The sequence below is a fragment of the Gordionus sp. m RMFG-2023 genome, chromosome 3, assembly GCF_954871325.1.
Source record: "Gordionus sp. m RMFG-2023 chromosome 3, tfGorSpeb1-WG-v2, whole genome shotgun sequence".
Lineage (NCBI taxonomy): Eukaryota > Metazoa > Nematomorpha > Gordioida > Chordodea > Parachordodidae > Gordionus > Gordionus sp. m RMFG-2023.
Genome location: NC_088777.1, coordinates 51,223,917 through 51,247,643, shown reverse-complemented (window position 1 = coordinate 51,247,643; position 23,727 = coordinate 51,223,917). Strand labels below are relative to the sequence as shown.

General features: G+C 28.0%; 2 protein-coding genes across 5 annotated transcripts in view; one reads left to right on the top strand and one right to left on the bottom strand.

The window, feature by feature from the left end:
• LOC135926024 (uncharacterized) overlaps positions 1-9,763 on the bottom strand; it is a 66,314-nt gene extending 56,551 nt beyond the window's left edge. The window contains exon 1 of the mRNA XM_065461678.1: positions 9,669-9,763. The gene's annotated coding sequence lies outside the window, so the exon portion shown is untranslated. The remainder of the gene's footprint in view (positions 1-9,668) is intronic.
• Positions 1-22,023, top strand: part of LOC135926023 (corticotropin-releasing factor receptor 1-like) — a 31,255-nt gene extending 9,232 nt beyond the window's left edge. For 2 of the 4 annotated variants that reach the window (XM_065461673.1, XM_065461670.1), the window contains exons 2-10: positions 13,672-13,975; positions 14,911-15,005; positions 15,681-15,906; positions 17,159-17,373; positions 17,619-17,676; positions 18,898-18,974; positions 19,251-19,365; positions 20,550-20,591; positions 20,981-22,023. In XM_065461673.1, the coding sequence (XP_065317745.1) occupies positions 13,847-13,975; positions 14,911-15,005; positions 15,681-15,906; positions 17,159-17,373; positions 17,619-17,676; positions 18,898-18,974; positions 19,251-19,365; positions 20,550-20,591; positions 20,981-21,313 (1,290 nt within the window). In that variant the 5' untranslated portion in view covers positions 13,672-13,846 and the 3' untranslated portion in view covers positions 21,314-22,023. Of the gene's footprint in view, positions 1-9,538; positions 9,557-11,436; positions 11,461-13,671; positions 13,976-14,910; positions 15,006-15,680; positions 15,907-17,158; positions 17,374-17,618; positions 17,677-18,897; positions 18,975-19,250; positions 19,366-20,549; positions 20,592-20,980 lie in introns of those variants that run through there. The other 2 variants (XM_065461672.1, XM_065461671.1) reach the window with 2 other exon arrangements.
• Positions 22,024-23,727: the final 1,704 nt, after the last annotated feature.

The following is a 23,727-nucleotide window of genomic DNA, read 5'->3' as shown; positions in this document are numbered from 1 at the left end:
AATAAGTCTAGTCATTCTAATCGCGATTTTTTAAAGAAAAATAAAAAATATTTTCCACCTGTAATAATAAAAAAATGAAATTAAAAAGTATTTATCATATCATAATGACTATGCGGTTTTTTAAATAATATTTTTATAGATATGATTATTTATTTACTAATCCCTAAATCTCTCTGCCCCGGGATTTATGGGCTCAAGTTAAAATTAAAACTGGTGGGATTATTTTAATTTAAAAAAAAATATATATAATATAAGTTAAGCGGCAATGGATTTTTTTTTTCCCGGAAATGTGTTATTATTATCCCATTTTTTATCCCAGTTTGATGGGTTTTTTCATAAGAGAACCAAGCGTTGCTCTGTTGTATATATAACTTTTGCTATATTTACTCACGTATCACGTAAATCATTTTTTGAACTCAATTTTTTTTAAATTAAATTTAAAAATCATCGGAAATGCTTACGAATTTCAAATAATTTTCCCGTTAAACTTTTTGAGTCATTTTATATAATTTATATGAAAAATCTATGGAAAAACGAATACAAAAGTTCATGACAAAATATTCTTAAAAATTCACAGGGTATAGGTATTCCAAACATGATTGAAATACATTTCATGTATCGCTCAAGATTTAAAGTTAAAAAAATAACACATTGGCCGCTTTAACATGTATGTTATATTATATGTAAAACGAGTATATTAAAATAAAGAGTGAGCCATAGTCCTCATTTTTTTTGTTTCGCGGTTTATTTTCAAATCTAACATAATTACTTCAAATTTATATGATGTATCTTTCTTTTATAATACATATTTACCATCATTACATTCATTACCTTTGGGTTTTGCTTCTTTAAAAAAATAATAAATAATTTATTATCATATAAATGATTTATTGATAAAAATTTTATATATATATGAGCAAAGCAATAGGTAAAGTTTATTGCTCAAAAGGATCTTCTCATAATGTCGATTGATAGAAAGTGTTTGTGTGATCGGGGAGGGGAAGTAGAGGTGAAGGCAAATCCTTGATTCGTATGCAACTGATGCCGTTTAATAAAGCAATTTACATTTGGGCAAAGATCCGATATTTGGAAAGTGCCTGGTTCCAAAAGTTGTACTACGCTAAATGTCGCGATTTTTAAATTTGTTTAAATTTAAAACATACTCGTTATCTCTTCCATCTTGTTTGACTATGGGGTAGGAAGGCTGGGGGTTATATATATATTTTTTAAAGAAATTAGAGGTATATAAAATTTATGTCACCTAAAATGTTTTTTTAATATGAGGATATTAAAATGAACTGGTTACCTTTAGTCATGATTCGACTTTTACACATCCCTCAAAACTCGAACATAATAATAATGTTAAATACTTTTATTTTATCAATCCATCATTATAAATTTCCATATATATTTATATAACAAAAATACATTTAAAATATTTTTTAAATATGCCAATAATTAATAAATACGGAACACAAATCATAATTTAAATAAAGATTATTAATTATTATAAATTAGTATAATATTACTTTAATTTAAAATTTATATAATTATTTTAATAATTTAAGGTAAGCCAAAACTTGTGAATTCTTAATATTATACTAATTTAAAATTATAATCTTTATTAAATCATGATTTATGTTTTATATTATGATCTAGTAATCCATTAAAAAATGACTAAATTTTATTAAACCAAAATTATAACTATATTTAATTCTTAAAATTAGTATAAAATACAATATTTCATAAATAGTAAAGAATGTCTTCTACATTTTGGAAACCTTAGTTCCTATATTTTTAAGATTCTTTGGTAAATTTTTTCCTTCTATCAGAGAAGATGGAACTTCTACCCATCTTTAATTTTTAGGACTAGAAGCGTCTCGAAAGCGCTGTACGCTGGATTTAACCCGACCTGAACATTAGAACTTTATCTTCTAACAGCTACTGGCATCGCCAGAGTTTTTATAGGAGAAGGGCGGGGAGGTTGAGAAATTTTTTTTGATATTGTCTAGACTTAGACCCTTCTTTGTCAGAGGTAGGGGGAAGGAGTTTTGAACTTTTTCAAAGATTTAATTAGAGCAGCATTCAGCATCCCAAATCTCTAGTCCTTAAATTTTTACATATTCTTGACGCCAATTAGTATACCTATATTCGAGATCGCGTTCTCCCTCCTCCTTCATTATGGCAGATCATGTTTATGTTTTTATTATTGTTTGGATAATTGCAAACTTAAATGGCTACACACACATACGCTACCCACATTTATATTATGCGAAATATAAATCAATTCTAAATCTATCAAATATGTTATTGCAAAGATAAACCGATTAATATTATATCCTTGTTTTTTGAATTCTAATGTGTTTTTTTTTAAATGTGCTAAATTTGAATCGATATCAAAGAAGAATAAAATTACGAAAAATAAAATATATTTAAATAAATTAATTTTTTATTTAAAACAAAACTTCTAAATATGAATAGTTTGTTTTTATAATATTTTGACATGATATTCTGGGTTATTGTGACAAAAAAAATGGACGCAAGAGATAATAGGGCATAAATATCCCCAATTTTAAAGGGATTTCGAAATGGCATAATTTACAATTGAAAAATAAACATACTTAATTTGAGCTATTTTGATTCTTAGGTATTTTGACCTCCCACAACCTACTATCTGGAAACTTAACCGTGATTATAAGTATAGTCAGATGGTAGATTTATGCTTGTGTTCTTGTAACTCTACTGGAACTGTCCTATAATCTATATATTTGATTCATCATAAGATTTCCTCGTTGCTCTTTTACCTATTTTAAATTTCCAATTTAATCTTTTTCTAATGTTGTTGAAAAAATAGCTTCTTCTTTTGGCAAAATGAAATAGCATAATGTAAGCAAAATTTACAAATGATCCTCTTGCCTTATTGAAAGAATATCCTCTCGTAAATATGGATAAATGTTGTCACTAATCCATTTGAAGAAACTAAGATTTTAAAAAGATTGTAAATTAGATTATAATATTATTTTTTTTTATTAAAAAAAAAGCAATATTAAAAATAGGGTAGATGATTTAACATGAGTGAAATATTTTTGGTGATAAATAGTACAGTGTTTATTTTCCTTATTATAAAAAAAATATAATTAAGTTCCTTTTCTAATTCATTAATTGATATCATACACAATTATTAATCAGGATTTTAATCAATTAAAGAGATTAATAATTATTTCTTAATATGAAAATTAATGTGAGCCAAAAAATCAAGGGTTATCGCATATCGGTAAGGTGGTGTTAGGCAATCTTTAGCGGAAAAAATAGCGTTATTAAAACTGATATATATTTAATTTTTTTGATTAAGCCTATGAAACCCCTTGTTTATAAAACACCTAATTTTATTTTATACACATATTTTTAATTAATAATTTTTTTTAGCAAAAATAAAATATTATGTTAATATATAATGTTATGAAAGAAAGGAAACTAGATCACGAAGATTCGATTGTTTTTGCAACTTCCAAGGATTTAATATACATTTGAAAAGAAAAGATATTTATTGTGTAATTTTATTTATTTTCCTATGTTACGATTACGTAATGATAAACTCAACAATAAAATAGAATAGGATAAAAAGTAACAAAACAAAAGAATACATTTCTCGGAGTTCGATTTCGGTTACCGGTTTCAAATTCTAAAAACAGCCAAACCGGGGTTTTATCCGGAAGTTATCACCTTAGCGAACTCCGTTCTGGTCTAAAAGAATGGCTCAACCCTGCTGAGGGGGAAGCTCAAAAATAAATATAACTGAAATATCCATTTTCTTCTATCGATTACTTAGAGACCTTAGGATGTCGAAAAACTTGCATATGCCTGATAAATTATTCTAAGGCAGGAATATAAGTTATCGGAGCATAAGAAACTGGGACAAAAATGGTCCAATTTATTTTTATAACAAAATTATATAATATATATACCTTTTCACTCGACAACGCGTTTAAATGTATTCCTAAAGAAAAAGGATTCAAGATAAATTATTACATTTAAAAGCATTGCATTGATATTCAGAGACCTGCAGGCCCGGCCAGGGTACCCAAGTCGTGTTCTAATTGTTTTTCTTTTAAATTTTATTTTTTTAAAAAACCTTTTTATATGTGTTAAAAAGAGGCATATCCTGTTTTTGTTTACTAAATATTTGTTTTATATATATATAATAAAAATATAATTTATAAAGCAACCCGATACCCTATCTGCCGAAATTAAATTAAAAGTAAAACACTTAAAAATTTTCGCTAATATTTTATTAAAATTATTCTTTAAAAATTTACTACACGAAACAAATAAAAAAATTACAAACAATAAGATACAAAAATGTAAATTTTTATCTTTAATTCTTGTTTCTTTTCTCTGACATCAACAACAAAAATTATAATAAATTAAAATATATACAGAGAAACTTATCTAATTTGGACTCTCAATAATTTGAGCCTATCCGGAGGGATGCCCAAATTAGACAAGTCTATTATAAAATGCGCAAAAATAAAGTAAGGATGACAATTAATCATTTTATAGAATTTATTTTTAAAACATTTTATTTTAAATATTCATATAAATATATCCATGCATGGCATGAGATGATCTACATAAAAAATAATTTAAATATTCGTCGTTTAAAATGGTGACAAAAATTATATAAAAATAATTATTATTTTAAATAATTTTTTTATAAATCCTCATCGTAATATTTAAGAGGTTTAAGCTGAGTGGCAGCTCAAAGTTTTATGAGAAGTTTTGAATGGTGATGTCAATCACGAACCTCTTTCGCAATCCATAAGAAAATTTAAAATAAAGTGGGCGCCCGCATTCAATAGAGATTAAAAAACCCAACGATTTTATATCCCCAAATATGATTCGCTAATTTTTGTGGCTTTAAAATCGCTTCTTTATGTTCTAGAATTTCGCACGTGACCGTGAGGTCTCATCTGCCCATGCAAATGTAAAAATTCTCGAATCGTAAATTGTACGCTAATTATTTTTAAGAAAAATCTGACCCCGACCTTAACTTAAATATGCAAAACGGGTTATTATAGTGCGCGCACAAATTGAGCATTTCGAACTCTGCGTTGCAAGCGCAAATAATGCATTTCAAATGGCCTCATGCAAATTGGCTAAAATTATCGTTTGGCTTTAGCAACCCTTTAAAAATCCGCAAATAGGCTTGCTTTTTCATTACTTTTTTTATTCTTCGCTTTGTGATATTATATAAAAATGTAATATAAATAACTTATTTAGAAATTAAAGAAATAAGAAGGCAGACGATAATTATAATTTTCAAAGACAAATCCCTTTTTTTTAGAACTTAATTAAAATTTTGCGATGGATATTAATAAAAAGAGACAATCTCAATTTAAACAAGGGAACGCGTTACGTTTTTTTATTAAAAAAATTACGGCAAAACGTAAACGCTCAATTTGTGTGCACTATTCACTCCCTTTTTACAAAAATATATCCTTTTAAAAACGACAAAAACCACAGTATCGCGTCAACGCTCTCCGTCTTTATTCAGATGAATGTCCTTCAATTTTCTGAAAAAATGCAATTATTTTTAATTTTATATTTAGCGAAAAATTTAAATCTACTAAATTTAAGTTTAACCTTAAATCACAAAATATAATATTTAAGTTATTATCTATATTTAGAATACCAAAAAAAATAAATATTATTTACCTAATATAAAATAATGGCATAAAATAACAAAAAAAATCAAATTAATCAATTTTATTAATATGAAATTACTTAATTTTATCACTTATTTTTTTAAAATTTATAACCTAACATAAATTTAAAATGATACAAAAGAAGACAAATGTTTAAATAATAAAAATTATTGTCATTTTTCCCTGATTGTTATATTTATAAAAAGAGTAAAAAAAATTAAAATATCAGTTAGCAACGCCTGCTCCTAACGGACCCCATAAATGGTATTATTTTATAAACAGGCCCGACCCGCCCCTAAGCCTAACTATACCCGGACCGGGTATTTTAAAACCTAACATTTTAAATCGCCATTATTAATTATAAAAATTAAAAATACGTAATATATTTTATAAAAAATCTGGGTCGGGCCTGAAAATATAAAACCCGGGCCGGGCCGAGAAAATGTTACCTATTGCAGGGTTCTCTGATTTTTCTTCTACATGAATGGTAAAGAAATTTATATCAAATTAACCAATATGGAAACCATTGAATCATTCATTTCTTCTCATCTTCTAACACTAAAAAAAACACTTTATCTGCAGGTCTGAGATAAATATAACAGATGATTTACTAGATGCTTAACATTATCCTTTCAGATTTGAGAAAGGGGGGGGGGGAAGATGATTTTTAAAACGTTGAAAATTTTCCATTAAATAAGTATATTCGGGTCAATAACATAAATATAATAATACCTAGACTGAATATGCATTCATTAAAAGTGTACATCAAATGAAAAACAGCTGGGGACGCCATTTTTGTTACCCATATCATTATTAAAAATTTTAAACGATAGGCCAATTTATCCCTAAGTCTAACCAAACTTTAAAGAATTGCCTGATCATCGAGATAATAAGGAAGCAAGTTATCAATTTAATAGTAGTTTTTAACATGAGAATAATTACTATGTAGGTTACCAAAATGGCGGGTCCAGCTGATTTTCATTCAACGACGCTTTCAGTCATGGATTCGGGTAGTAGAATTATTTTTTCCCCGATAAAAAATAAAAAAATAGTCCAGTCAAAATATATAAAAAAAAATTCAGGGTAGGGTTTTAACTGGAAAAAATTTTTCACATCGATATAGCCTTAAAAAAAAATTGACCTAAGCGAAGGTCGGAGTTAAATTAAAGGTCAGAAATGTGTGAATTCAATTATTTTAGAGAGCGTCATATGGTGAGGCAAAGGCAAAAGCGTGTTCAGTGCCGCAAAATATTTGAACACTTTCTCAGTTCGGTCATAAAAAAAGAAGCATTTTAGAGTCAGGGAAATTGTGATTATTAATTTTTATGGAATGGATTAGATCGGGTTTGAAAATATATATTATTTTTCTTAAATTTATTATTTTTAATTCTATCCAGTAGTGTGTTAAATGGCTCGTTTTGAGCCGATTTTTAAAAACGGCTAACTCAATATTTCGTCCAGAAAAATATTACGCAGCCTCAAGATTTTGCTCATAGAAGGAACAAAGGTCTAGGCATATATTATCGAAATCTCAAGACTTAGGCAATATTTTTCTGGCTAAAATATTGAGTTAGCCGTTTAAAAATCGGCTCAAAATGAGCCGTTTAACAACACTACTATCCAGTGATAAGAATGAACCATAGAGTTTGATTCAGGTCGGGTTAGGAGTTTTTTTTATTATTCTTTACGAGTCGGATTTTGTCCAAAAAATTGGTTTCGTGCCACTTTTCTAATCCGAATCACGGTCCGGTTTAACCCGAATCTTTAAACCGGAACCTAGACCGGACAAAAATGAAAAGGGTCTCTTCAAAAACACATAATTTTCGAAGCCAGTAATGTGGCAAGAACCTACCACTTATTTAGGATTAACCTTTCTTTGGAAAATTCGATTATTTGTCCTAAAAAATGGATTGAAAATTTTACATTTTCAAAAAAGATAATAATGTGAATTTTTTAAAAACATTTTTAAAATTAAAAATGAAAACATATGGTTTAAAAAATTTTTTTTTTTTTATTAAGTGTTTTTGTTTTTACGTATAAATTTGTAAATTTTATTATGTACAAAATAAAATTATTTGAAAGTTACGTAAATGTAAAAATGTAATGTATATTTTATTGCTATGTCCTAAATCTGGTTTAAAAATTCGCAAAAATAAATAAAAACTTTCAGAAGTTTTTAAATTTTAAACAAATCGTAAATATGCTAAAATTTTAATATTTTCTAGAATTATGCTTTAGGTCATGTTTTTATTTTTATATTAAGAACAGCTTATCTCCTTTTTATTTCGTTAAAGTTTCGAAACGAAAGTTTACTAATTATATTTTTGATATTTAGGACACAGACGTATATAATCGCGGAAGTTTAGATTTATAATAAACTTAAAATAATTTGTATGGAATTTAAAAGAATAATAATAAAAAATTCGGATAGGTGGTAGTATTATTGATTGAAGGTTTCTCTAAATCTAACGACATGCAAAGAAAAACATTTTGATCGTGATATAAATCAGCTGGTGAGGTGCCATTTTGTTTTCCGTAAAACCGAACCCATAGTAAATAATGTATCAGTGTGTGGGGGGAGGCTAATTTCTATAAAACCAAAATGGCGTGCCAGAGGGTATTTTTTCATCGAGACATACATAAATGAATGAATTATATGTCATTAAATTTATTCAGATATAAGTTTTGGATGAATTTAAATAAATTGGCACACTTTCCTCACGCCTGCGCAGGCAGACGCGTAGCCAGAAAAATGATTATTGCAAAGTATTCTATTTCAAATAGGTTATATACTATTCTAAATATTAGCAAAAAGTTAAAATGAATTTTTATCTCTATTAATAAACTATGATAAAATTTCTAGAATGCATGAAAAGTTCAGATATCCAACTAGGCAGAATTTGCTAAATATATAATTATTTCTGAAACTTCTTGTGCTACAGGAAAAAAAGAAATTGCAAAAAGCCTGTCCGACAAGATAGAGTCCTCGACATCAAGCTATTACAGCATTTTTTGGATCTAGAAGAACCTATTTTGTATGCTCTTGGAGAAATATCAGTAGCACCTAAAACAGATATTGCATCTGAAGCGGATACATTGGATTATATGACTGATTTTTTAAATTAGATTGCATATATTTATTACACAACAAATTTATGCACTTTTTTCAAAAAAATAATATCATTCGAAAACTTTGAAAGTTTATCTTCTCTGTGTCAATTATTTTTTAGTGTCAAATTTTCTGGCATTTGAAAAGCCATCCAAAAAAGTTTGAATGAATAATTTGCTGATGCTTGTATCTATTGTTTCTTATATTTCTTAATTTGTCATTATGTCACTAATGTTGATCGTCGAAATTAATAATATAATATAGAAATATTATTGATAAACGTCATACCATATTTTCGTCATCCATTGTCTAAATTAAACTTGTCTTGTCTTATGTGGAAAGAAATAAACGACAGAAATTTTTATAATTTTATTACAAAAAAATAATTCAAATTTTAATATTTTTTAAATATAATAAATAATAATTTTAAAACATATTAATCTATTAAATGTATCCAGATACAAATACCTATACAGTGAAAATATATCTAAGAGATACAGATGTTTTTTATCTTGATAAATTAACAACTGTCATATGGATTAACTAACTATTTATTAAAGTATCTCATAACTTGCTTAAATTAGGATTAAATGATTTGTGAAGCCTTATATCGGACCTGTTACGTTGGCATTGTCCCAGCGGTCGGTCCTATTTTAGTTATAATAACGCGTACAAATTAATCGTTTCAAACCCTGCATTGCAAGTGCCAATAATTCCTTTTAAATGACCTCCATGCTAATTGGTAAAATTACCGTTTGGTGTTAGCAACCATTTTTATAAAAATTTGCTTTTACAATACTTTTTTTATTTCTCCATTTTGTAATATTATATAAAATGTAATATAAATAACTTACTTATAATCCTTAAAATGAATATTTAAGAAATTAAAGAAATAAGAACGCAGACGATAATCAAAGACAAATCTTTTTTTTAGAAACTTATTTAAAATTTTGAATCGACGGATAATAATAAAAAGACAACCTCAATTTAAACAAGGGATGCGTTACGTTTTTTTTTAATTTAAAAATTACGGCAAAACGTAAACGCTCAATTTGTGCTCACTATAAAGGAAGGCGGCACAAGAGTTAGGTTGCTAATTATAATTTTTTTAAAAAATTATTAAATACTTGGTTCATAAAATGGTGACAAAAATGACACGCTCTAAATCTAAATGCGCATGCTTTATTTGTGTCATGCGACGAAACGAATTCTTGCCATAAGGGATGGCAGATATTTTTGGAACTGCAGTTCTGGTCCAGACATGATATACAATCTAGTTAGAGCTTTTATCTCCCTCAAAGAAAGAAGGGAGGAAAAAAATAAAATAGGAAACCAATAAATCAGTTAAGATTTCCAATTTTTCTATTGAAAGTTTTTAATTTTCCCCTCTTTTTTATAGGAAAAATAATTTATAAACTATCACGTCGAAAGTTCGTTAGTCCCCCCATCTACAAGAATCGGACCGGGTTATTCGACGGGTCGAGTCAGAGCTGATAAATAAAATTTCTATAAAATAATGACATATAATAATAATACATAGATTGACGATGCATTCATTAAAAGTGTTGCACAAATGAAAACAGCTGGGGACGCCATTTTGAATACCCGTATCATTATTAAAAATTATGAGAGTCCAGTTTATTCCTATGTCTGACGCGAACTTTATTAAAGAAATCGCCTGATCATCGAGATAATAATAGAAGCGTATTATCAATTTAAATAGTGGTTTTTTTTAACAATTTACCATATGGGTTTACCAAAATGGCTAGTCCAGCTGATTTGCATTCAACGACGCTTTCGAATGCATTATTTACGAATGTGTTCTTCAGATCCAGGTGTTATTGGATTACTTACATGTCATCGTTATAAAGCCCATCCTTTCATTTTTTTTCTATTATAAAATAAAGGGTAATATATCCCTGTGTTGTTAAACGGCTCACGATAACATATGTCCTAGACCTTGGTTCCTTCTATGAGTAAAATCTTCAGGTTCGCGTAATATTTTTTCTGGATGAAATATTGAGTTAGCCGTTTTTAAAAATCGGCTCAAAACGAGCACTTAAAAACAATAGTATTATTAAAAAATTTTCCCGAATTATCTCGTATTTTTTTTTGGATACACAGCCTAGCCTAATCAAAACAAAAAAACTTATAAAAGAAATATTACATATTAAAACTAAGCGGGCGCCGTTAAATGAGAATGATACAAAAAACAAAATTTTTTTTTTAAATAAAATTTGAATGTCTAATATTTTGATAAAATTGTCTTTTTATATAGACCAGTAATTCCCCCCTGATATATATATATTTTTTTTCAGAGGCGCCTAAATTAATATTTCAATATTTTTTTTTAACCAATCCAAAAACATAATAAATAAGTTATATAATTAAAATCGGTGCCATCTTTAAAAATTTGAATAATCCTGATTGGTTTCTAAGATTTAAGATTTGGAAGAATAAACACATATAAATTCAGTTTTTACTTCTTTTTTTTTTTTAGTTATTCCTGATAAAGAAAATAATTTAATCGAAAAATTCGAGATTCGCGATTCGTTGGATCCTCTCTCATTTTTTTAAATTTATTATTTAGCGGAAATATATTCTCTCGAGTGGTATTACATATACATTGTCGTAAACAAAACACAGGTATAATTTTTTAATTTTTTTTTAAAAAGAAAATGTTATTATTTCACCTAAACAAAACAAAATGGATGCAAATCCTTATATATATACGAGGGTCCCGGTTCATCGAGGTCCGGTCTTGCTTGGACCTACTATTTATTTTTGAGATAGGTTTAGTCACCCGACCCGGCAGATTATGTTCGCCCCTTAATCCAATGCTTATGCTTTTTCTAAACCAAGGATTTATTCAGATGCCACCTTCTTAAGTTTTTTTCTTCTTCTCAAGCGGTAATAGTTATATTTTACTACATTAATTGCTTTCCGAAAAAGTGAATGAGTTTTTGAAGCGGTAATCGCTCATAGAAAATAAGCGATTTACGTTGGTGTTATTAGCTCGTTTTTTTCTTCTCTTTCCCTTTTAGAAATTCTAAAAAGCTTGTTCTGAGAAGAGTTTTGGAACTTGGAAGAAGTAGGGGATCTTGGTTCTTGCTTCTATAGACTCAAAGGTTTCTCCTTAGAAATTGTTTTTCCTATAACCGACCCCGAAACAGGTCATAACCTCTTTAAAACTATTACTGTTTATTTTAGTTAAAAATTATAGGTCTCCTATATTTTTTTTGCATCTTTACACCACGGGATTTCAATGACGCGATTGGATTTTTGCCACCCTCTCCCCCCTCCCCCACCATCCTTCCATCTCTTTTTTCGCGCGTGTTAGTAGGTTTGTATCATTATTACAAAGATAGACAACTTATTAGTTAATTACGATATTTCCGTTTAGGGATGAGGGGGGGGGAACCCCTACCATTAAAAAAAAATAAATATTATTAATTAAATTACTCCATTAATAGGCGATGGCAGTTAACTAGTCTAGATCCATTTTTTTTAGTTCTTTTCGCTCGTCTAATAATCCTAATGTATATCTTATAATTCCATAAAAAATGATATTATTTTTTTTTAAAAGGAAATTACTTAAAATATTTTGATTTTTTTTTAAAAAAAGGCTTTTAAATTTATTTTTATTTTTTACTATGATTGATATGATAACTTAATATATTTATTGAATTATGATTCTATATATAAAAAAAAATTTACCTATAAAATGATTGGAAATAGATCTATTAACTATTATAAAAAATGTATAAATATTTCTATCCAAACTATATTTATTTTAAAAAAAAAATTTTTTTTTTTTATAAATCTGTTTTTAAGATGATTTCCAAATCATTCCATTCAAAGATGAGTAAGTTTGTCGCCATTTTTTTTATATGGTGGTGATTTAAAAAAAAATACCTTATCTCTACTTAAGAAAAAATAATTTTTTTTTTCGTGGAGATAAGAATTGTTAATTATATATAAAAATTTTTTTTTAATTTTTCTAGTGGATTCATTTTTTGTATATTCAAGTTATAATACCCAGATACAAATTTTTTTTTTATTTTGAAATATAGTTCTATAAATATGTATCTTAAGCTCGTTACTTTCAAAATAAAATACTGGTTTTTTGTAAATTTTCTAAATAAAATATATATGAATGTTTCCTTTTTGGAACTTTTAAGCTAACGACTTACATTTTTAAAGTAACATTTATGGCACGGTACGTAAAAAGATTTTTATTTTCAACAAATTTCGAAACTCTGGGTTATTAAGGTTGTTGACTAAATAAGCAAATTAATAAATTTTCGTAACTTTAACGGAAAAAAAGAAATAAGCTAATTTTTATAGCAAAAATAAAATAGTGGCCTAAATTATTTACTCGAATTTACGAAAGTTTATTATAATTATATTTGAAGTTTAGAGAAATTCTAAAAAAAATATTAAATATTATTAAATGTTTAGCTCGAAAGTTTATAAAAGTTTGCGAAAATTTTAATAATAAAAGTTTTTAAATTAAATTGGATGTATAAAAATAATTATTTAGACAAAAAAAATATTAACATTTTCCTATTTCAAATATATTTCTTTCTTTCTTTCTTTCTTTCTTTCTTTCTTTCTTTCTTTCTTTCTTTCTTTCTTTCTTTCTTTCTTTCTTTCTTTCTTTCTTTCTTTCTTTCTTGCTTGCTTGCTTGCTTGCTTGCTTTCTTTCTATCTTTCTTTCTTTTTCTATCTTTCTTACTTTCTTTTATATTCTCCAACCTCCTCTTTCCAAAATATTTATTTATTATTTTACGAAAAAGTTCTTTTCATTATTTTTTTTATGCGTTTTTACAATTATTTTTTTATTATTAAAATTAGGGTAACGAAAGAAACTTGATGCGATTTTTGATAAATCTCAATTAAACTACCTAACTCCCCCATATTTCGCTCAAAAATGATTGACATTTACCAGCCGCGGCTAAAGTTATAACCCATTTCCCTTTCAACTCCGAGAGACCAAATTTCTTCCTTTTTTTTAAAAAAAGAAAAAGTTATGCATTTGTCAACAATCACTCACTACACTTGGAACAATTCGCTTTCCGCAAATCACACTTCCGCCGTTACCTCGGTTCACCAAAATATGCGGGTATCCGATGACGTATATGAGATTGATGATGCGGAAGTATAATGTGTCTCTTTATCAATATTTGGTTGTATTTAGGATAGGAAACAAGGATAATAAAAAACATTTAAAAAACTATATTTTTTTTCCAAAAGTAAAAAAAACAAGGGAAAAAAACACTTACAAAAGCTATAAATAAACATTTTTAAATATAAATTTTAAAAACGCAAATTCAAAATATATAATTTATTTTCTTATATAATAAATTGAAAGAGTAAAAAAATTTTTTTTTGATTATCACAATTTAACAAAATAAACGAGTTATAAAATGATTGTGATAAATTTATAGGCACTTTCTTTTCTTTTCTTTTCTTTTCTTTTCTTTTCTTTTCTTTTCTTTTCTTTTCTTTCTTTCTTTCTTTCTTTCTTTCTTTCTTTCTTTCTTTCTTTCTTTCTTTCTTTCTTTCTTTCTTTCTTTCTTTCTTTCTTTCTTTCTTTCTTTCTTTCTTTCTTTCTTTCTTTCTTTCTTTCTTTCTTTCTTTCTTTCTTTCTTTCTTTCTTTCTTTCTTTCTTTCTTTCTTTCTTTCTTTCTTTCTTTCTTTCTTTCTTTCTTTCTTTCTTTCTTTCTTTCTTTCTTTCTAGAATTCATTAATTTGTTTATTCAAATTTTCTTAAATTTATTATTATTCGTTTTCCCGCTGATTTTTTTCGTTTTTATATGACTCTAAAAGTTCCTGAAATCTCTGGAACTTTTTTTTAAAAAAAAATTTATATTCCAGTTTCATTCCTTTCGCTCTCCGAAAAAAAATATGTTTTGAACCCGAAAGGTACCATGCACACGATTATAATTTTTTTCCTTCTTTTAACTGATCACCATCATCTGTTCTATAAGATCGTTAAGGAGCTTCTCTAAATGAAAGTAGAGATGAAAAAAATAAGGAAAGAAAGAAAGAAAGAAATAAATGTTTAATTCTTTAAAATAATTATATCCATAGAATACGGACCACATAAATCTCTACATCTATTTCAGCGGATACATCATATCGTTAGCGGCCTTGCTATTGGCTCTGCTTCTTTTGAAGTGCCTAAAGTAAAATTTTTAGCCAGCCATTTCAAACTTATGATAGACTTTTGATATATATTTTAAACTAAATGCCATTCACATTTATAAAGATATATATATGATAGATGGACTATAATTATTATGGACTAACGATAATGCACTTTTTATGGATAACAGTCATCATACCAATTTACCAAACAATGACCAAATTTTATTTAAACTCATTTTTTTTAAAATAAATCTGGTGACACTTGGAAAAAAACACTGATCCTGATGGGAATCTAGAAACCTTCTGTGTCTCACTCTTTATCTAACAATATGACATCAATTCCCTTGATCCCAGCTGCTATTCCAAAATTGATATATAATATCATTTATATAATTGCGCGTCTGGAGAAAATGGCTGATTTTTTTTAAAAAAATTTTATTAAAGTCAATGACATAAATACTAATCTAGATTGGATTGACAATTCATCCATAAAAAAATGTATTTAAAAAGTGTTTATACATTGAACACCATTCGAAAGTCATTTAGACAAGTCTATTAACTTAACAGCTGACTTCTAATGTATATACTGTACACTTTTAATAAATTAATCGTTGAGTCCAAGTTTGTTAATTTTAATATAATTGTATGAAAGTATAAATTTTAAATATATATTTTATTTTTTTATATTTTCCTCGGGGGGTTGTATAAAATAGGAATTTAAAATGTTCCCGCAATTCTATCCATTGCAATATGATAATCTCATTCGTGCTATCCATCGCTAGCTGGTTCTTTTTCTATTACGTAATTTCGTTGTACACGAAAAAGTTGATACACCTGGAACAAATTGGCACAATCCCAGAATCTCGCAATTCAACTCAAAGCGGATATCGCAATTCCACCAAGAGCAATGTCGACCCAAAAACCGTTTCGCTTCCCTGGGTTTTTTAAAAAAAAATTAGCATTAGTGCATCGTTTCATTATTCTGTTATATTTTTTCTTCTTCTTCTTAGAAATCTTAAAATATATCACATCCACACATGGGGATGGAGGGAGGGGGACTTTATTCGAATAATGTCTTCAATTAATTGGGCGTTTGCTTACGTTCAACGATGGATTATAATCTTCGAACCTTTCTATATGGGCGTCATTTTTTTAAAAAAAACTTAGGTGTTCCTCCCTTGGTTTTGGGTCAATCATTATAGTCCAGTACGGGTTAGCCCTTTGCCAGTTGGACCGAAATCGAATTCTAACGGGCTTTCGATACTCTTTTTGTAATTAGATGGTTCCGATCCCAATAAGATTCTCTCGGAGCCGATACAAATCATATTTTAAATATAGACCGAACTAAGGCCGGGGCTTATATAATAATTATGACCTAATATAATCTTTCACCACAAACGTAAATCGTGCTAAAAGCCTAATTTTTTTTTAAAAAAAAATTAAATTAGCAGCTGTTGCGATAAATGATGTTCATTTTGTCTTAGTTTGAGCCAGACCTAAGAGGCTTACAGTGCGCACTAATTGAGCGTTTACGTTTTGCCGTAATTTTTGAAATAAAAAAGACCTAACACATCCCTTGTTTAAATTGAGGCTGTCATTCAAAATTTATAAGTTTCTAAAAAAAAAGGAATTATCTTCGAAAATTATATTATCGTCTGCGTTTTTATTTTTTTAATTTCTAAATATTCCATTTTTTTTAGGATTATATAAGTAAATTATTTATATTAACATTTTTATATAATATTACAAAGCGAAGAATAAAAAATAGTTATAAAAAAGGAAACCTGTTTGCCTTTTTTTTTAAAATGATTGCTAACGCTAGTGTTGTTAAACGGCTCGTTTTGAGCCTATTTTTATAAACGGCTAACTCAATATTTCATCCAGAATAATATTACGTAATCCTGAAGATTTTGCTCGTAGAAGGAACAAAGGTTTGTACACCTATTAGCGAAATCTCGAGATGTAGGCAATATTTTTCTGGCTAAAATATTGAGTTAGCCTTTTTTAAAAATCGGCTCAAAACGAGCCGTTTAACAAAATTAGCTAACGTCAAACAGTAATTTTAACCAATAGCGTTTGAAGCGCTCAATTTGTGCGCATATGTGGTCAGACCCGTATCGGAAAAAATTGTTTTCAATGCACGATTCTATGAACCCAGTAACCATATTATTATTATACTTAAATACGGCAGAAATTATGCACCATAACCTGGTTCATATATTACTACCTTCACACTTGTAGCTATTTTTGGATGCTGAACGAGGGCCTTTTCCTGTTCCAGCTGTTAATAAGAGGTTTCGAAAACAAGGTCTCCCCTCTCAAATTTTTCAAGATCATAGGATGGGGCGTGCCATGGATCATGGTCACCATAACAATCTTATACAGATACGTTACTCTGGGGGATAGGTATTAAAAAAAATTAGGAAAGGAAGATTAACACAACAAAGAAGTGAGGGATAAATAAGAAAATAATAAAGAATTAGAAGAAAGAAGGAAAGAAAGAAAAAGGAATGGAGAAGATGGGTTTAGAAAGGAAAAAGAAGCAAATTCGTCGAACTGTAGAAGTCTAAGTTTGAAAAATAGCAATGAATTCTTTCTAATGCAATGTTTCATAAAATATTTTTTTTTTCTATAAAAAAAATAATATAAAGATGTAGTCAGGACAAAACCTTAAATTACTTGGGTTACTCGTGGTTCATAATTATTATTGTAAGTCAATGATTGGTTAAATAATTTTTTTTTGTATATCAACCACCCGGGCCGAGCTTGATTTGATAAAATAACTAAAATTGTTTCATTTTCCAAAAAATCGATCGAATAGCAACCGACCTTTACCAGGTCAATAGGATCCGGTCCGACCCGGTCCTATTGACCTTCAACTAATTTTTTTTTTTACAAAATTAATATAAGTCCAGGAGATTGATTCAACACCCGGAAATTTATGAACATGGATATGAAAGATTTTTAAAAAAAAAAATAAAATAAAGAGAAAGCACTTTGATACATATATGGCTCCATGTGAGCCGATTTTTTTAAAAAAAATGTGGGGGGGGGGGTGGCAGCTAATTTAATATTTTATCTAAACAAAACGGCGACACTAAAGATTTTGTTCATAAGAATGGCAACAAATAGTTTGGACCAATCTATTATTCCAAAAGGATTTTCTGGCTAAAAAGTATTGAGTCAGCCGCTATTAACAATCGGCTCAAATGGAGTGACTTTGTGTAATTAGTAATGCGTATGACGGGTAACATCTCACTAGAAATCAATCTCTTTTGTGCGTGTTCAAATCAAGTCGCGTATTGCTAGTATGTGAACTAGAAATGATTCGAAAGTTAATGATCGAATTGTCTAAAAATTTATAGGGGAAGTACATTTCAGGCAAATTTGGATATACCTAACATTTATTTTTCAAAAAAAAATGAAGCATTTAGCCAAAATTGTGCTATTAACCACCTTTAAGTCATTAATTTTTGGCGGATTTTTCCTTTTCTTTTCAAAAATGTGTTCCCTCAAGCGTGTGTAGAATACCTTACATTATAAATTTTAGTCACTTTTTTGCACGATATTTACACATATTGGCTAAGGCTATATCTTGATCATAGTGATGCGATTGCGATCGCTATTTAGCAGCGATAATTACAAAATACAGCAAATATATCATATCGCATTTATAGTTACCAATGGCGCAACTTGAGTCGCAAAAGCTAATCGCCAGCGATTTAAAAAAATAAAAATAAAATCATTTCGTATTTATCCATGAATTCATAGTGAAAATCGCCGCGATCGATCCAGCTGATACGTCTCTCTATATCATGGGTCAATCGCGATCGCGCTTCATTATGAATTCCAAGATACGCGTATTGACTGATTAATTCGAAATGACTGTTTAAATTATATACCGTATATATTTAACGTGGCCTATATTAGATCAATTTTTCGCTGTTATTGGTAGTGTGCTATATCGTCTATAAAAAGCGGAAATCGCCTGTCGGTCACCCCAAAGAGTAAAAAAATAAAAATTCATAACTTTATTATCCATATTTATTTATTACAACAATAATTTTATTGGCACTAATTAATCTTTTTTGCGTATTCATTGTATGATCATCTTTTCAAGGAAGAAAGAACGGAAGGAAGAAAGAACGGAAGGAAGAAAGAACGGAAGGAAGAAGGAGAGAAAGAAAGGGATCAAAAAATAGGGTTTTGGTACTCGGAAGAGGAAAAAAAAAATTATATTTCAATTTCGAATTTCTTATTATTTAATTTATTTAAAAAACAAGTCATTCTTATAAAGGGTTTCTATTCCTGATGCCTTTGTTCGGCATAACGCATTTGTTCTTCAGCAATGGTCACTATTTTAGCAGAAGGCTATCGCCAGCTCTCCACTCAACTCAGGTTAACCAATCCCTTCATTAATATACGATATAATATATGCGATTATGCGTGATGCAAAAATCCAATAAATATTTTGTAAATTATTTTGAAAAAAAAGTGAGGCTTGAATTCACGATATGGCTCTTAAAACCGGTCCGGTTTTCAAACTTAATCCGATTTCGGTTTTAAATATCCAACCCTGGAATTTATTTATTTTTTAAAATCGATATCGTTCGCGTCTCACAATTTTTTCATAATTTATACTGTATTTATACTTTGACATTGAATTTTTTTTATAATGTTATAAATTACCAAAAAGAAAACAATGTATTTAATATTAAATTAAATTAAAATACGGTTATTGCCTATTTATATGAAAGAATTTTTTAATAATATAGTAAACTAGATACGGAATAAATAGGAAAGTATTTTCGATTTCTACGTCGTAATGTTAAAAACGGCTCAATTTTTTATTAAAATGGCTACGAGAATTTCGTTGATAGACATCCAAATCTTCTACTAGCAAAATCTCCCGCCATGCGAAATATTTTTTGGCGGAAATAATTGGGTTAGCCTTTTTTTTAAATATCGAGCCGTTTAAACAACAACACACACTCTAGGTAACTTTACAAAAATTTATTATTTTAGTTTTCAAATTTATTTTTTTTTAAAAAAAATATTTATTTATAATTAATTTAAATTTTAACTTGATTTACCATCTAAAAATAAACAAAGCTTTAAAAAAAATTTTTTTTTGATTTTTCGAAAATTTTTTATAATGCATAAAAATCACAATGATTTTTTTAATGCAAAAAGATTTTTAATGCATAAAAATCACAAAAAGATTTTTAATGCATAAAAATCAATTTTTTTTAATTAAAAAGAATTGGAATTTTAGATTAAAATGGAGCATTCCCCCAAAAAAATATTCGTAGATCAAAATACTTGACGATTTTTTTTTATTTTGAAAAGTTTTCGAATTTTAAAAAATAGCAAAGTTTCTAGAAATTTGAGTGACGGCCGGTTATGTAACACTTTTAAGGTAGGGGGGGCGGTGAACTATGCTCCAACTAACCATTCGCATTATTTTTCCTTACCTTATCTAATAGTTTTACATTTTACGCTATAAATTAAATATATCTATTTTTTTGAATATTAAGACGAGTAATTAAATTTAACTCTTTGTATATTTTATATTCATCCAGGGACTCGCCATATCCCTCTATTGTTGCTATCTTAATGGAGAAGTAAACATATTTGTTAAATGTTTATATAAATAATTTTCCCTAAAAAAAATTCTTTCTTTCTTTCTTTCTTTCTTTCTTTCTTTCTTTCTTTCTTTCTTTCTTTCTTTCTTTCTTTCTTTCTTTCTTTCTTTCTTTCTTTCTTTCTTTCTTTCTTTCTTTCTTTCTTTCTTTCTTTCTTTCTTTCTTTCTTTCTTTCTTTCTTTCTTTCTTTCTTTCTTTCTTTCTTTCTTTCTTTCTTTCTTTCTTTCTTTCTTTCTTTTCTTTCTTTCTTTCTTTTCTTTCTTTAGAATGTCTGACCGAACTCCGGTCAGACTTGGATCTGTCAGTGCATGGATCACATGCCAACTCTATGTTCATCATATTTATGTCTGCATTCTTCAAACGAAAAGGTTCACCAGGCCCTAATATCCTTATACAAAATCTGGGCCAACGCTAAAAATCGTAGATCCTCGTCCAATAATTCCGCGACCAACCCTCCCTCGGCTCTGTTATTTCCTCCGCTCTGTTCCGTCCTCACCAATACTATCACTCATTCCGAGTCCACCATGGAAATTCTGGATTCGTCCGCCAGCGCCAAGGGAAACGGCGTGGACCTGGTAGGCAAAAGAGGTAAAGAGATCGCTCAATGGGCTGGTCGAATATTTAGGAGAAACGGCAACGATTATAGTGCCATAAGGACGTCTTGTTCTAGCAACATCACCGTTATCCCTACCGCTAAATAAAATCACGAATTTTGTTTTTTTACGGATCTTAATTATAAATAATTATTGTTATTGTAGTATTTGTTAACCGATTTTTTTTATTAATCCACCAAAAAAATATATTTCGCGTAGGTTTTTTGGTGGTACTTCACAATCGTAATGTATCGACCATTTTGAATCGCGTAAGCAAAAAGGTGCGAATGAATATTATATCGAATTTATCTGTATTTTTGTTTTTGACGTCTTCGTCACGTGAGCTATTGTAATAAATGGAACATTTTTTTTCCTCTTCTACTTAAAAAAAAAGCCTCAGAGACTATTTTTTGATGTATTATTTTTTTTAAAAATTTTTATACAAAAATTTTAAATAAATTTTTACAAAAATGCAAAAAAAAATGCTAATCTTTTGGGGGGAAAAAAATGGAGAAAAAAAAATCATATCAGCTGAATATTTTTAAAAAAAAAATTATTGGTCGATTAGTAAAATTAAGTCGGTATTAATGTTGTTAGCATGAATCCTAGCGGAAAAAATTTTAAAAAAATCATATAAATTTATTAATGTTTTAATAATGATGGGGAGATGGCGGGTTATGATCGGTTAACGCGCGCGATTTTTTTAATGAACATGTTTTGTATATATTAACGCGTTTTTTTATATATTACAATATATATGTATTTATATTTTTATGTTAATCATGTTTGGATAAATAAAAATTTCCGTCAATCAATCATTAATTTAATTTCATTATATATATATATATATTAGCATTTTCAAACTTTAAAACACTTTTTTGGCGCGTTTTTTTTAAAATTTAAAAATCTAATTTTACCGGAAATGAATTCCAGCATGTTTAGAATACCCATCTTTTGTAGATACTTTTTACCGTTAAATTTCGAGTTATTTTATAATTTATATGAAAAATCTATGGAAAAATTTAGTTGTTAAAGTAACTAGTAAAAAGCAACGAGTTACTTTTTTCTAAAAAATAACTGTAACTAGTTATATTTTAAAAATTGTAACTAGTAACTGTAACTAGTTAAGTTTTTTGAAATGTAATTAGTAACTGTTACTATTTATGTTTCAAAAGTAACTTAAACAACACAATAAATTATATTAAGTTCTAAAGTTCATGTTAAAATTATCTGAATTTCTTAGGGTAGGCACTTCAAACATGATAGAATACATTTTCGGTAAGATTTTTAAATTAAAAAAAAACGAGCTTAAAATAAAAGTTGGGAAAAATTATACATTGCCAGAAAAAAACACCTTCCCGCTAACATGAAATAAATTAGGAGAACCTTGCAAGGGAAAAAAGTGAACGAGAATAGATCAAAAAATACACTTTATCTGTAGCTTTTATAAATCTTACCCGCCAAGTGTGCGTTAAATATCAATGCAAAATAAGAAATAGATAATTCACCTTTTAAAGGTTCGGCCCAATGTTTTTAAATTATTTGATTGGTTGATTTTTATTCTAATAGATTTTTACTTTAAATTTATAAAATATGCAGTATTATAAAATTACAAATTTTTTTAAAATATTATTATAATATCTTCGCGTTCTTTTCGCCCGATAATACATTTTAAATTTACTCTTACGGGTAGCCCATTGTCTTAAAAATATTTTCACCCTCCCCATAATGTAGGCGGGTGGGAGGTAACCTGTAAGATTTTTCGTAATGCGTTATAGATACATTTTTTAAAGTTATAATTACATTTTTTAAAGTTACAATTACATTTTTTAAAGTTACAAGTTTTTAAAAACACTTGAAGGAATTAGTTTAAGTTAATGTTTTTACCTAATAGTTAGTTTAGTCTTGGATAACTTAGTTTCACCTGACTACTAGTTATCTGAGATCTTTTTATCCTTCTTGATGACAAAAAAAAATTTTTTTTTATAAGCCGATTTAATATCGATGTTTAATTTTTTAAAATTGCTCGCCTGTAGTAAAATTACAAAATGTGGAGATGAGATAATCTAATTCTCGGGCGAAGATATCATTGATCAGCTTAGGGAAGTTTGCTTGTATCATAACATAATTATTGCTTACCAAAAGTAACTATAATTAAACCTTAAACGCGAATATGTTATTTATTTTTTTCAAAAAAATCACTCGAAAATTCAACCCAAAGGGAAAAATTACTTTTGTTTTTTTCGGAACCGTTTTTAAAAAAATTGTTCACTAAATATAAAACATCATATTTAACTATCATTCCTATTCTAAAATTAAAGATGTATTATTCAAATAGGGAAAATTATGCCAGGACTAAAAATAAATCATTTGACAATGGCATTAATAGCGATCTTGGTCTATTGCCAAAATTTATTACCCTTTCATTGTATAGCCAAATATCTAATATCTCTAATTCACTTTAGCAATTCCAGAATTTGCAAAAAAAATCCTTTATCTTATTTTCTCTAAAGTCCCATTAT